The 15345-nt window shown below is 50.5% G+C and overlaps 1 protein-coding gene across 1 annotated transcript; it reads right to left on the reverse strand.

Annotated features, from left to right (window-relative positions):
- Positions 1 to 4317: 4317 nt before the first annotated feature.
- On the reverse strand, positions 4318 to 8069 carry Smim32 (small integral membrane protein 32). Its single transcript, XM_042278568.2, has one exon. It carries the CDS (start codon positions 7552 to 7554, stop codon positions 7243 to 7245), a length of 312 nt encoding a protein of 103 aa, XP_042134502.1. The 5' UTR covers positions 7555 to 8069; the 3' UTR covers positions 4318 to 7242.
- Positions 8070 to 15345: the final 7276 nt, after the last annotated feature.

Genomic DNA, 15345 nt, shown 5'->3' on the forward strand with positions numbered 1-15345 from the left:
ATTAATTTATTTTTAATTAATTTATTTTTGAAATTACAATATAATTTTATCATTTACCCCGTCTTCTCCCTCCAAGTTGTCCTACAACCTCTCCTCTGCTTTCCTTCAAACAGTGGCCTCTTCCCTCATTAATTGTTACTACATGCTTATATGCACATGCACATACATATGTACTCCCAAACACAACCTGCTCAGCCTGTACAATGCCGCCTGCATGCCTGCCTTCAGGGCTGGCCACTTGGCACTGGACAACTAACTGGTGTGCTTCTCCCCAGTAAGACCCCTCTCCCACTCTCAGGATTGCCCAGCTGCCTAGTGTAGGGCTGAGGCATCGTGGTCTTTGATCCACCCACTTTGGCATGTCTGTTATTCTCGTTCAGCACATGTTTAGGCTGTCATTTGGGGGAGACTTTTTAGTATAGCAATTGGTGCAGCAACTGACAGTCAGCATGGAGAATTTTCAAGTGAAAGGGAAATCTGCCATATGACCCAGCTGTTTACTACTCCTTGGCATGTGCCCCAAAGACTCAACAGATACTTGCTCAGCCATGTTCATTGCTACTCTTTGTGAGAGCTAGGAAATGGAAATAACCTAGATGACCCTCAGGTGAGACTGGATAATGAAAATGTGATACAGACACTATGGAGTCCTGTTCCGCTGTGAAGAAAAGGGAATCACGAGCTTTCCAGGTAGATAGAAGTAGAAAAGATCATATTGGGTGAGGTAAACCAGGACCCAGAAAAAGAACCTTTCAATTTCTTTCTTCTTGGAGGCTCCTAGGGGCAAATCTTCAGGTGGGATATATCCTGGAGTAACTGCAGAAACCAGGAAGTAAAAGGGGACCATTGCCAGAGTTGAGGGAGCAATAAGTGATCTGGTTGCGAAGGGGGAGATGAATGTAGAGGGAAAGAGGTAAAATAACAGTAAAGATGTCTGAAAAAATTATAAGGAATCGTACTGTTAACTACCTTAGAAAACCTATAATACATGTAAGTCTAGGTATAAATATAGAATTTCAATGAAAATTTCTCATCTGGTCTGACAGTGTTCCCGACAGGAGCCAAAGACCATCAGCTGACAACCCCCAACACCAGGCATAGGAAGGCCTTTTTAGAGTTGATGGCAGGGTTATCCAAGAGACTCCAGACACTACAGGCTGGTGCTAGTACCCACTTTGCTGTGTCATCACTTGTGAAGACAGACCTGCATCACCTGCTGGAGCACTTCCCAAGTGTTGAAGTCTGCTGTATGACATGTTGACAGAACTGAAGCCAGGTGTGATTTTAATACCAGAGTTCACCTTTTAAGTAACGTAATAAGATCATGTTTAGTTGATTCTAGCTCAGCATCGTTAGAGCTCATCACCATATCTCAATTGGAAATTCAGGTAAGAAATCTTAACTATTCTTTCTCTCTTAACTCTTGGGCCTTTGCCCTGAGTAATCAGGTGCTGTAACTTGCTTTCACCTCTTGGCATTTGTGTTCTCTCAGAGAAAGTCAAAAGGCCAAGAGGAGACCAGAAGAGATGTGAACTCTTATTTTAGAGCTGAGAGGTGAATGTGCTCTGATCTTTGTGCTCTGCCTTAGGCCAGGCAGGCTTTTCCCAAGGTTTCATGTAGGAAAGGCCTTTCATTACATCCAGGTGGGCACTGCAGAGAATGCTCAGAGCTAGAGTAGTTTTGGTGGGTGTTATGTGGGTGATAAAGGCCCAGAGGACTTGGACAGCTTTGTGTAACTTACAATTGTGTCAACATTAATTCCGAAGAGTAATTAACAGCAAACATTGCACAATTAATCTCACACTTCTGCGAAATGTGGATTTTCATTAACTTAGAATGGGTTAGGCCAGCTGAGCGATGCCAGCAAATATGGAGAGATGCAAACATGGATGCCGTGAGCTCAGCTGCAGGGTGCTGCAGAGAAACGGTCCTGCGTGGTCTGCTTAACACCCTGCAGGCTTTCACCTCCCTCCCTTTATACACCTATGTTCCCTTTGCCCAGCCTGTGTATTTCTGACCTTGAGCAATATAATGCACCTAATATTTGAGTACTGTTATGTGTCATGTGGATATACAGATAAATATGCAGATAATTTTTCCTTGTACATCCTCATTCTCGATGGAGACACCAGACAAGATAAACAAAATGTATGTTTACTGGTAAGTTCTAAGGAGACAATGCTGGGGAAGGAGGATGAGCAGGAAGGAGTTACAACTGTGGCTGTAGTAGCCAGGAAAGAGCTTCCATGAAAAGCTAATTTTGGGTTAAAATTCAGGAAAAAGTGAGGAAGTCGGTATGTGACATAGATTGAACATTTTTGTTCCAGGCAGTTGAGAAGGCATGGGAGCAACATTGCTAAGATCTGTTCTTTCCTGCAGGAAGTGGAGTGTTGGGAGCAAAAATAGGACGACATGTACTAACATAAATGCCGTGCTCAGTCTCCACAGGAGATAATAATAACAACTCAAGTGTTACATACACAGGAGATAATAATAATAACTCAGGTGTTACATACAAGGAGACAGGAAATGCTAGTTGCTAACACTAGATTACCACCTTGGGAAACAGGCTGCTTGAAAGATCAGTTGGTAGGGGAGAGTTCAACTCTATTTTGTCAGTTACAGGTTTAGTTTCAGGTGAAAAATCAAAGATAAATGCGTAAGTAAAACTCAGCTATTTCTCCAATGTAATTAAATGCCTACTGAGTGCCTGTTTTGTATCTTTAAAAATGCTAGGCATCTGGAAAAAATGGTGAGCAAGACAGATGTCTTGATCGCAGATGACTGCATGCAATTGTGGGGAAGAAACAGGCTAATTATAGTCATGTCATAACTCTCATTAGGGACATAAGAGAGGAGAAAACACTTGAGTCTGGAATTGAGGTCAGAATACACCGAGTTGGAAATGACCACTTCCAGAGTGTAGAATGAGGTAATGAGCCCAAAGGGAGACAGTGGGGAATGGGCAGTGCTGTGCTCTCATAAATGTAGTTTGTTCTGTTCAGCTGAGTTAATATCCTTGGAAGTCATCTTCCCGATGACTGGGTTAGCCGAGAATAGAACTGATCAGCCCAGGCAGCTCAGGCATGTCCTTTTTGACAAAGATTGAAAATCAGAAGGATTAGAAGACATTAGCCAGAGGGACGAGGAGGCAGCATAATGCAGAAGGTTCCTAGGGACTAAAGGGTTTCAAGTTGAAGAGGATATGAGGGAGGGAGGCTGGTTGTGGGCCAGAAGGTTTTAGGCCTTGTGGGCCAAGTTGTTTTTAATCCAGAGAGAAAGGAGAAGCCATTAGAGTGTGAGCGGGACTGGAAGCAGATGTTGCCATCAGATACATGTGCTTGGAGGCGGAAGAAAGGGGTTGTCGTGCTCTAGGTTGAGTGGCAGTAGTGGAGGTGAGGGATCTGATGGGGTAGGGTAGAAGGGCGTTGAGCAGGTAACATGAGCATATGAGCAAACGAAATGACCATCCTCTTTTTTAATTAACCTTGGGCAGTCATGTGCTGATGCAGTTAACATTGAGATTGAGAATACTGAAGACCCTTTAAATTGAGATAGAAAGGTGATGGGTCTTAGACTCAAATTCTCCTGTAAGATGCCCAGCTGGGGCACAAAGCAGCTCAGCTGTGGTGGAGAGGGCCCTCTGAGGAGCACCGGAAACCATGAGAATAGATGAGGTCCAGCTGCCTCTGACTTAGGCAGACATGCTGGAAGTGCAGACCTCTAGCTCCCTTGTGCTATGTGGATGAGAAGACTGCAAGTCTCTTGTGGGAAGCAGTTTGTTTGTCCTGCGGCAAGCACTTCTGGAGCCAGCATCCCTACTAACCACAACAATAGCTCGTATTCAAGCACTTCCGACATATCCAACATAAGCTGAGCACTTGACCTGAAATGTCTGTTGAAAGTCCCACAAGGTAGGTACTCTCTGCATTTTACAGCCGAGGAAACAGGCTTCAGAGACTCTCGGATGTGATTTGGGTATAGAGTGTGTGATCAAACTCAGCTCGCCATCTAGCTCCAGAACTCAGGCTCTTGGTCCCCATTGTTGTCTCTCCCTGGTTCCCATTCTCTCCAGCCCCCATGTTCCCTCCCTCCTCACCCTGTCAGAATGTCTTTTTGCTAATGCTTCTGCTTCCAGGGGCTGTTTGAGCAGGAGGGCATAAACACCCATGACAGGGTCACTTCCAGTTTTTAACCCGCCACACCCAGGCCTCTTAAATTATTTCCATTACAGTTTGGGATTAGGATAGCAAAGGAAGAAAGGTGTATGTGTTTGTTTCTAGCTGCCGGAACAAAATGCCATATTTGATAGATTAAACAAGAATTTATTTTCCCATAGTTCTGGAAGCTAGAAGTCCAGTTTCAAGGCTCTGGTTAAGTCGGTTTCTCATGAGGGTTTGTAGATGGCCAGCATCTCTGTATGTGCTCACATAGCCTCAGCTACAGAGAACGAGATATGGATGAGGGCTTCATCCATGTCTTCATGAAGCTCCAGTTCCCTGTAAATGCAGCCATTCTGGGAATCAGGACCTCAACATAATGAATTTGGGGAGAACATACATATCACTCAGTATACAATACTAAATTGTAGTCATCACATTATAGACCACTTGCTTGCATATTAGCAGAGAACAGATGGGAACTCGGCTACATCCTGCTGCTCCTGGAGAATCCCAGTCCAACATAAGGAAGAAACATTACTGCTCAGCTAGCCCACCACTACCTTAGGGAATGGAATGGAGTTATTCAGAATAGCAGTGCTGGCACATGACGCTCTTTCCGACTCAGCTTGCTTTCTAGATTCCAGCTCCACGTAGGCCCAATGATCTGAGAATGTATTCCAGGAGCATCTATTGCAAGTAGCCACTGCAATGTTCTGGAGTCAGAGATGTGTCACCATGCTCAATATTTTATGAAGGGATCCCAATGGTACTGGATCACTGTGGCTATAGCTGATAGTGGTCCAGGAACCACAGGTAACTAACTTTGTAGCCTGTTACTCAGGCATGCTCTTCTGAGGGGGCCAGCCATTGCTCTTTCTTGTGGCCACAGAAGTCTGGTGAGCACACCTTGTCTGGGAGTCAGCTTCCCACTCAGCAGCACTGCCTCAAGTCTGTATCTCAATTTAAGAATAGTTAACATTTGATAACTCATTTTGTGCAAGCATTGTTCAGTCTGTTACACTGGTTTAGTATGCTACCTGGAAGAGCTAGGTGATACCATACTCATTTCACAGAAGAGGCCACAGGACATAGGTTAAATAGTTCATACAAGGTCATATGGCTTTTGAGAGACAAGTTGGCACATGAAACTGGAGGGTCAAAATGGAGTGTGGACTCTGACTCGGCATACCACCTTCAAAGCTGACCACTGGGATGCAGTAGAGGAATGTCCTGCTCCTACATGCCATCCCTACCCCTCCTAGTCCCCAGCCCCATGCACGTGATTTTAGTATGCCAGCTAGGGGCTTGTGGTTTATATATCTATGCTCACGGAGTCTCCTCTGCAACCAAGTTGCATGTGGATTAGCTGGGCTATTCTTATAGAAGGCTTGGAGATGTTTGGCTCCATTTCTAAATAATAATCTAAAATGCTTTGAGGATATCTTGGAGTAGGGAGCTCTAGATCCTGGCTGTGAGTAACCACGCTGCTTTCCTAGTTCCTCCTGCTACCTCCCCAACTTCCTCGGATAGGCGTAGGAGGCGTGGTGGAGAGCCCTGCTTAGTCTCCCGGAGCCTCCTGTTTGGCCATCAGAACATGTCTTAAATCCCTATAAATTGCAGAATTCTCTGTGCATTTGGGTTAATGTGCTTTCCTGCTTCAGATTCTCAAAGCTCCCATGACTCCAGCATGGTTTAGCATTAACTGGATTAACATGTCAAATTCTTCTTCAGTAAAAAACATCTCTGAAGCTCAAGTGAAGTGAACTTCTTTAAGCCAAGTGGCTCCTGGAAGTAGTTTACCTGCCCATTAAAATAACTTCCTGGCCTGCTATGGTAGCCCATGCCTTTAATCACAGCTCTCAAGAGGCAGAGGCAGGTAGACCTCCGTTGAGTTGCAAGCCAGCCGGGGCTGTGAGACCCTGGCTCAAAAACAAACCGCCTCCCTGGAATCAGGCAAACTTTGAAAATAGCCAAGGTCGTCATGGACCTAGCTCCTCACCCTCTGATTCTTTGTCCTCACCCCCATGCATCGGTTTCTTTGGGGTTCTCAGGGCTGGCTTCTGTCTGCTTGGGAGGAAGTGCTGTCTCCCCACTTTCAGGACCTACCTTCACCAACCCCTGGCTTCAGGAGCTTCAGGCTCCCCCAAATTCTGAGAGCAAAGGTGTGAGGGAAGGACCTACTTCACAGAGAGGGTCTCCATGGGGTCCTGTGAGCAGGAATTTATTCAGCAGGTCAGATGGAAGTTATCCCTGGAGTCTGCCAGAAAACAAACAAAACAAACACTTTCCAGAGCAAGTAAAATGCTGGGGAAAACCAGAGAGGAGGCCATATGCTCACACCAACCTGGCCCTTGCAGGAAAGGAGATGGGGATGGACCCACTCATCTTCCCTTTCCAAAATGGTGTGACCAATGATCAGTGTTCTCAGCGCTGGATTTAATTAATTTGATGAGTTTTTATTGTAGAAATATGGCCCGTGGTGGCATGAGGTGCAGACTCTCCTTCGCAGCACCCTGCAGCTGTGACCATTTGCCCCTCCACCGGGCCCCTTGGCCCTCGCTCTTAAAGGAAACTGGGTACTTGAACCCGAGCTGGACACAATGAAACCTTGCATCATTTCTCTATCGGATCCCCAGGGTCAAAGAGCAGGAGGGTTGGTAGCAGCTGCAGGGAGACGGCCATAGGGCCGGGAAGTCCAGTTCGGACAAGCAGCTCCTCGATAGTCCCGCGCTCACTCGCGGTGCCTGCTGCCCCTCTGCGAGCAAAGTCAGGAACTCACCAGGCAGGCCAGGCTCCTGCGTCCATCGTCCATCCGGGTGGGCACTCCTCTTTCTGGATGGTTTCCTGGCAGGGCCCGCTATATGGGACGGAGGAGCCACTCTCCTGGGGAGTACTTTCAGTCACCTGGACCAGGACACCACACGACCTCTTAACGGCTCTCCCGCCATCCCTTATTTCTTCAGGTCCGAAAGGGTCTTTAGGTCCAGGCGAAGTGTTCCAGGGGCCAGCGACTCCCTGCTTCTGCTGGAGGCTCTGCGAGGCCAAGACCAAGCGCCTAGAGGCCCTGACTCAGTCTGCTCTATACGGGCCGCGTTCTCCAGGGCGCACGGGCATCGCGCAGCGAGCGGTCGTGGGGCAGCGCAGCAAAGGCCGAGTGGCGCAGCTGGCAGCCGATGAAGAGGACGACAAGAGCCACCGACAGCAGCAGGAGGAAGAAGAGCAGCAGGTAGGTGGGCAGGTCAGGCTTGGTGGCCGAGCCGTCCCGAACTCCACGCGCAGTGGCCAGCTCCAGAGGCAAAGCACCCTCTGCCTTAACCGTGGCTCCCGGGGCCAGCGCGCCGCTTCCCGCCACCTCCGGGCCGCTGGTGGCGTTGAACACGTCGCCGTACATGGTCCGCGAGTCCTGCCGACCCCGGCAGGACCACCTCACTTCTGCGGCAGACTGGCGCCGCTCAGCGCCCCCATGGCATTCCCCTCCTGCCCCACTGCGCGCACCTGAGGAAGACTCGGTGCCCAGCAGGCGGCTAGGTCACTGAGACTCCGGGGGTGGGAGCGGGGTCGTCCGCTGCTCCAGAGGTTTAGCCTCGGCAACCCCGCACCTCGGGCGTTCCCGCTTCTGGTTGTTGCTACCAGGACAGAGTTCCGAGCCCCTGGCCCATCTCGCCGTTTTTCAGTCGCTCTTTAGCTGGGGTGAGCTCCGGAGCACTCCTGAGCTGCAGCAGCTGCAAAGGGTGTAGATGAATGCCGCAGCAACTCTGTGGGGCTCTGCGCTGGACTCGGGGTGCTCACGGATCCGCCGCTTCTCCAGTCCCTTGTCTAGATGCCTGGTGCGTTGCGAGCCTGTCCTGCTGCGCTCCCACCGCTGCGCTCCTGCCTGAGCTGGAGCCAGCCTGAGCTCCTAGCGCTTTCTGTCCTGGGCGGGAGGCAGGGAGGTGACAGGATTTGTAGCACTGCCCTGAGAGAAGCTGCGAACCAATGGATGAGGACCAGAACGGACGAGGGCAGCACTGTGCCTGCCTTGCCTCTCACCGCTCACCAGAGGATACTGAGGAGGGGAGAGGGAGAGAGAGGAAAAGGAACAGCGAAGGCCGGTAGGGGAGTGGGGTTTTAATTCCTCTTCCCAGCTGCTTCTCCCTGTCTGCAAAGCCTCACTCACACCTGGGATTGAAGGAGCTGGGATTTGAACCCGGGCTATTGCACAGTGAGTTGCCTCTCGTGGCAGAGTAGTTCTGGTAGCTGCTGTCATGTCTTTACCCACAGTTGAATATAGGACATAGGTTCGGGGTTAATGTCCCACACTGTCATAGTGCTGTGGCACCTCTGCCTACCCTAGACGGGATCTGGAACCCAGGAATGATGTTACTTGCCAAGGTTGCACAGCCGGGCTGTGGATGGAGCAAGGGAGGCCAGGCTCAGTGCCAGTCCACCTTTTTTGGGGGGAGGGTGGAACACAGCTAATTAATCACCAGCCACAGGCCATCAGACAGAGCATTCAATTGAGGGGTGAGCTGACTAGTTTTTTGTCAATTTGACACAAGCTAGAGTCATCTGGGAACCCCCAAAGGGAACCTCAACTGGGAAATTGACCGTGGGCATGTCTGTGGGGCAGTTTCTTGTCTAATGACTGATGTGGAGGGTGTGCTGTGCCAACCCTGGGCAGGTGGTCCAGGGTTGCACGAGAAAGCAGCTGAGCAAGCCATGGGAAGCAAGCTAGTAAGCAGCATTCCTCCATGGCTTCTGCCTCAGCTCCTGGCCTGCCCTCCCTCAGTGATGGCCTGTGACCAGGAAGTAAGCCCAAATAAATGCTCTCCTTCTCTAAGCAGGGCTTGGTCAGAGAGGCAAACTAGAATAGGCACGGCCTGATTCAGAGACCAAGTGCCGCGGAACACGCACACCTGCCTTTCCCCTCCCTTCTGCTTTTCTGGCTGTATACCCCCTGCCCCACACCCCGGGGTGTGGTCAGTTTGCGTAGGGCCCAGTAACTGGCTGCCCATTGCTCAGGCTGGGCACACCTGAGCAAAAGGTGCCTGAAGAACAGTTGTTCACACAGGGCCTGTGAGTACTCAGCTTCCACATGAGTTGGTCCCTTGCTCAGCAACTCTTGCCTGCTCTGCTCTCCCATAAAGAGGCAAGAAGAGAGCATGAGCTGGCCACTGGCGGCTCAGACTGATAGTCCTGGCAAAGGCTTGGTGGCCACAGCAGAAGCAGGCAGTCAGTGGGACTGGGGGGGGGGGCGGTGTCGGCAAGTCCTCATTTCATGCACGAGGCAAACGAACACACAGCTGCCAGCTCAACAGCCACGGGCTGCCTGTGAAGTTACTGCTTAGCAAGGCCAGAGGCAGGCGCTGCAGGTGAGAGGCACAGTGGCCCTCAGGGTGTGCAAGGGCAGACGCTTCTTTCTGTTTCACATTCGAGATGTCTCTCTCACTCCTTACCTAGCTCTGTTACCTCACCAACTGGGGGAGAGCTTTACACAATCAGCCATGCTCATGTCTTGTCTCTCTGCCCCCTTTCCTCCTCACATGAAGTAGTGAGTGCCTCAGGAAACCTGGGCTGTCTGCTGAATGAGCCAATGGGAAGAGGAGCTAGCTCTTCCCCGCTCCCACTGCACACTGGGCTCTTGGCCACAGGCAGGACTGCAAGAGGGCCAGGCTGTGGCAGGCCAGAAGTCATTCTCACAAGCTCCTCTCAGTAGTGCGGACGCCTCTGCACCCTCTGTCTGACTTGACGTGGTGGCCCCAAGCGCCAAATTGAACAATGTGCCAAAGTGCTCCAATGGCCTCTGCAGTCCCATGTAGGGGTTCTGGGGAGCCTCCCTGGACGAGGAGGGGGCCATGTACAAGTTAGGACACAGCAGGACTCAGCCCTGCCCATACCTGCTCAGCTGCCACCCTTGCCAGCCTTAGTCCTGGCAAGCAGCCTATGTGCATAAAGGACGTGGGCCCCTCGGCCTCTACATCTGGCTACTGTTTAAAGCAACAACTGGCTTTTCAGATGGGAAAGCTGGCTCTGAGAGGTGCCAGCACTTATCCTTGTGAGCACAGGATGCCATCACTGGCACAGGGCCGCAGCAGCAGGGGCAGGAGTTGCTTTTTCGGTAGGCCTGACCCATTTGTTACCGCACTTGATGGGAATTGGGGTCCTACAGGCATGCCAAGCCAGAACAGGCCTCACCATCACCTTACCCACGTGGTGGTCAGCATGGGGGCCGAATGGAGGTTCTGTTCTGGGTCCTTGTGTGGCTTGAATGAAAGGCTCGGGTGGCTAGGTCTGGGTCTTGGCCTGGAACTTGCTCCTGAGCACTGTATGGGAAGTGGTGAGGCCTACTTTGTCTACTTACACTGAGTACCAGCCTGGCTAGATAAGGGCCCAGGCGGTGGGTTTCCTACAGCTGGTGGGCAACTCAGGTGCGAGGTCCCCAGTGCATTCTGGGCAGGAAAACACCTTTGGGTTGTAAAGGGAGGCTTGAGAGCAGACGGATGCCTAGCCCTGCTCTGGTAGCAGGTTGTGTTTCTAGGACATGGCTGTGGAACATGGGTATATAAAGAGGGCTTGGTGTGAAGGGAGGGTCCCTGGAACACCGCAGGCTCTTGGTGGGGACAAAGTCATCTCTGATGCTGGGGTCCCTGACATCACTAGCTCCTTCTCCGTGCTGTGTAAGCCCCCCCACACACCTGGCACTGCAGGAGCTGGGCCACCAAGGCATGCAGTTGACTTCACTTGTGCCATTCTCGAGGAAGAATAGTTGCTAGTCATGCCTCTGTGCACAAATTGAGCACAAACGGACTTCAGCGTTCCTGCGATGGCACTGCTGTGCCTCTGTGTCCCCGCCCCCGGCAAGAGGTGGAACCTGGAAGAGGTCACTTCCAAGGTCACACAGCTGGGTTGCAGTATGAGGGTGCCTCAAATTCCACAGCCTGGGAGTGTCCACCCAGTCTATAAGGAGCATGCTGTCAAGCTGTCTTTTCTTTTGACAAAGTTAGAGGGGTACACTGCCCTTTTGGGAGAGCCATTGATGGGGAAGCCACAGTTTATTTTCTGAAAGATAGTCAGAACCCTGAGAGGGTTGATCACGTTCCCTGCACATCCCCAGGCAGGAAATTAAACAAGGTTGGTACTGAGTAAATGCAGAGATGAAGTTTACACAGCTTTTTATACAAGCCAGAGTGACCTTCCATTAAGGGCGCTTTGTGTACTCACGCATTTAAGTCATTGGAAAGATTATAAAAGGGGCCTCCGAGGCCGCCTTTGACTGGCAGAGGTCACAGGGCTGTGAGCTCACAGAGACCTCTGTCCCATTACGTAGTTATTGAGTGGCATGCATGCCTTTCCTGATGCCTGTCTGCAGAGACCGGAGAGAGATGGGGTAAGGACATCCTCCTGCCGTCACAGCCATTGGCAGCTGTTGAGGGGAAACTGGGGAGATGGGGAGCATGGAGCCCCAGGATTTTGTAAACTTTGCTGAAACTGCTGTGGTGCGTGGTGTAGCAGCAATCTTAGATGGTCTTATTAATAAAATCAAACCTGAGGCCAGTTATTGGGGTCAGTGCTGGACAATTAGAGAACCAGAACAAGCCACAGCTACCTCACCTCGCCGGATCCTCAGCTGGTTTTGTTTCCCCAGACTGGAGGCCTCAGAGTCCTCATCCAGAATGGGTCTCAGCTGAACTGCTGATCAAAACCTAAAAGCTTAACCAGCCAAATGATTAACCAGCCAAATGCTTCTAGTTCCTGGTCCTCACGCCTAATATATCTTTTTGTCTTCTGCCATCACTCCCTGGGATTAAGGCGTGAATCACCATGCTTGGCTGTATCCTTGAACACATGGATTTCTGCCTCTGGAATGCTAGGATTAAAGGTGTGTGTGCCACCATTTTCTAGCCTCTGTATCTAGTGGCTGTTCTGTCTCTGACCCCAGATAAGTTTATTAGGGTGCACAATATTTTGGGGAACACAATACCACCACAGCGTGGGGAAGTCATTTCTGTTTCTTCTCAGTGTTTGGGGATTCACTATGAAATCACTAGTGTCAAACAGAGGTGGGGTGGTGAAGTTTGGGGGTGAAGAGACTCCCTGTGTGTGGGGTAGATGGGCTCATACTTCTCCTCTGAGTGCTGAAGATGCCCTTCTTACAGAACATATTTTTGGTTTGGGGATTGGTTTGTTTGTTTATTTATTTTCATTTATATTTGAGACAGGGTTTCTCTGAGTGTCCCTGGCTGTCCTGGAACTTGTTCTGTAGACCAGGCTGGCCTCGAACTCAGAGATCCTTCTGCCTCCCAAGTGCTGGGATTAAAGGCACGTGCCGCCATTGCCCGGCTATTTTTATTTTTATTTATTTTTTAACTGCTTTTGCCTCAGCATCTGATTCAACCTGAGGACAAAGAGGAGGTGGCATGTTTCTGGTGTAGCACCCTCCACCTTCCTAGGGCTCCTCTCACAGCTGGTGTGCCCATTCTCCCAGCCACTTGCCTGGTCTCCTCTGGGAAACTGCTTCATTTTGGAGTCTTGGAGGCACTTGTTGTTTATTTCTTAAAATGGCCATTCTTAACTGGTAACCTTAGCCAGGTCACCAGGCACTACACTTGTTGAGATTATGTATAAAACAACAGCTAACTATTGCCAGGGGTGATGGTTTGGTTATCTCCCCTGGGAGCAGCTTCAACAATACCCAACAAACCTCTGAGAAGCATGGGAGCACCATGTGGGATGGGATGAAAGAAGCCACTGGGCAGTCACGGCACTGGACTCTGGAAAGGAGGACCTGAGAGGAAGCACTTCAGACTAAAATGTCATCAGCCAGGCCTGTGAGGAGTTCCCAAGCAAACACAGCCCCACTGGAATCTCTTGGGAGGCAGCGGCAGTTTTGAGCTTGCTGATTCATCGGAAGGCTACCGTTCTTGTACTCGGGCTGGGGCTGGTGACTGAGTGGTCTGTTGAGTTCTGGGAGAAGAGACGGATGACAGAGGCTCACCTTTCCTCAGAAACCTCCTCACTCAGCGCTGGCCCCAACCAGTCTGTCCATCCTGCCTGCCCGTCTGAATCTTACTGGTGTCTGGGCCAAGGTGAGCACCCCCTTGTGGTCAGTGTCTCCCCCTTTTTTCTGTTTTGTGTTTTGTTTTTCAAGGCATGCTCTCATACTGTGGCCAAGCTGTCATTGACCTTGGGACAGCCTTTTACCTCAGCCTCCCAAGTGCTGGGAGGTCACAGAGGCAAGCGCCTCACCTGCTCAGTGTGTCACTTCTGAGGTCAGTAGCGTCAGGCCCTCGTGAATCTCAGGCTTCGAGTCCTCCTTGGGCTGACCATCTCTTCCTCCCTCTCCTATTTTTGCTGGGGTAGCTTCCGCCCAGGCTCAGCCTGTGTTGCTGAGCCTGGAGATCACAGCAGCTTCCTGCCTTTGCTCTCCGGAGGGAGGTCCATTCTCAAGGGTGGGTCTAAGATGAATAAAGCCTGGTGTTTGTACATTTTAGGGGTGTACTCTGAGAATAAGACTCAGGACTCAGTTTTTAAGTGAGCGTTTATTTAGTACAGGAAACAGATCAAAGGAAATGTTTTTATTTTTGTTTTGTTTGTGCCAAGAATGAGAAGAAAACCAAATGAGCCAGCTTGGCTTTGGGGCCTGTGCTGGTGTAAATGAAAATGGCCCCATAGACACCCAAGGACTGGCACTGTTCGGAGGTGTGTTCTTGTTGGAGTGGCCTGGCTGGAGGAGGTGTGTCACTGGGGGCTGGGCTCTAAGGTTTCAGATGCTCAAGCCAGGCCCAGTGCCACTCTCTCTTCCTGCTGACTTTGGATCTAGATGTAGAACTCTTGGCTACCTCTCCAGCACGTGTCTGTCTGTGTGCCGCCATGCTTCCTGCCAGGATGACAATGGACTGAGCCTCTGACCTGTGAGCCAGCCCCAACTAAATGTTTCCTTCATAAGAGTTGCCATGGTCATGGTGTCTCTTCACAGCGATAGGAACCCTAGCTGACATAGAGCCCCAGAAGAAAGACCTGGAAGGACATTCCTCTAGGCTGTGTAACTGGTCTGAGGAGAGGTGCTGGGATGGTCCCTGTGACCCACAGTCAGCCCACCCTGTGGCTGGGGGCAGCAGGAGCTGGAAAGACACTGGTCTGCTCAGCAGCAGGCTGGGGTGAGGAACATGCTGCTTTGTCTCTGCTGCTCCACACCACACTTGGGGCTGGTGCTGCTGGAGGTGCCAGGGGACAGGCTGGAGCTCCCCTCAGGGACAGTCCTGGTGATGTAGAGGCAGGTGCCTCTTCCTTTGCCTCACTTCACTCCCAGAAGACAAGGCCAAGCCTCCAATCTCTGGCTTCCAGAGGAAGCTTTTCAGTAGGAGCCTCTGGTGGCTGGCCTGGCCTCCACAGAGCCCGACTGTGGACACCAGTCTGGTTACTTGGGCATCTGCTCTTGATACTAGTCCCCCCAAATCCATCAAACACAGAGCAGGCAAAAAGAGGCAGAGAGCCCGTTTGCAGAAGGATATTCATTTAGGACTTGAAACTATGGTTTTCCCAGCAGCTTGGTTTGTCCCCACAAAACTACAGTCAGTCCTCTGTATCTGCATGGGCAGGTTCAACTGGCTGTGGGCAGAAAATAGTCAGAAAAACAAAATGCTGTTTCTGTATTGAAGAAGTGAAGCCTTATTTTATATTATTTTTTTAAACTCTGTGAACGGTACAGTATAATAGCTAGTTAGGTAGCACTGACATTGAGTTAGGATTATAAATAAACTACAGGGCAGTGTGCTGTATGCATTACATGCAGACAATGTTCCATCTTATACCAGGTCTTGGGCATTCAAGATATTTGAGTATCTGAGGCATCTTGGAGCTGGTCCCTCTGGGACAGTGGTTGTACAAGGATTTATTATCTTATGTTTCATTAAGTCCCTCCGCGGGGCCAATGCCTCTCTGCTCCAAACTGTCCCTGTTGTGATGATCCGAGAGGGACAGCTCTCACCCCTTTCCTTCACTCTGCCTCGGGGACAGTGCTGTCCTTTCCCAAGGAGAATTTGCAGGTTAGGGTGAACTGCTCTGGGAACTGTGGCTATGGGTAGGGGCAGAAAAAGGACCCCTGACCAAGGGAACGATGCAGGGGTCATCAAGACCAGAGGGATACTTCCTGTTAGCTTTGGTGGGGAGGGAGAGAGGGACACACAGGCCCATGGCCTGCCTC

This window comes from Peromyscus maniculatus, chromosome 5, assembly GCF_049852395.1.
Source record: "Peromyscus maniculatus bairdii isolate BWxNUB_F1_BW_parent chromosome 5, HU_Pman_BW_mat_3.1, whole genome shotgun sequence".
NCBI classification, from domain to species: Eukaryota; Metazoa; Chordata; class Mammalia; order Rodentia; family Cricetidae; genus Peromyscus; species Peromyscus maniculatus.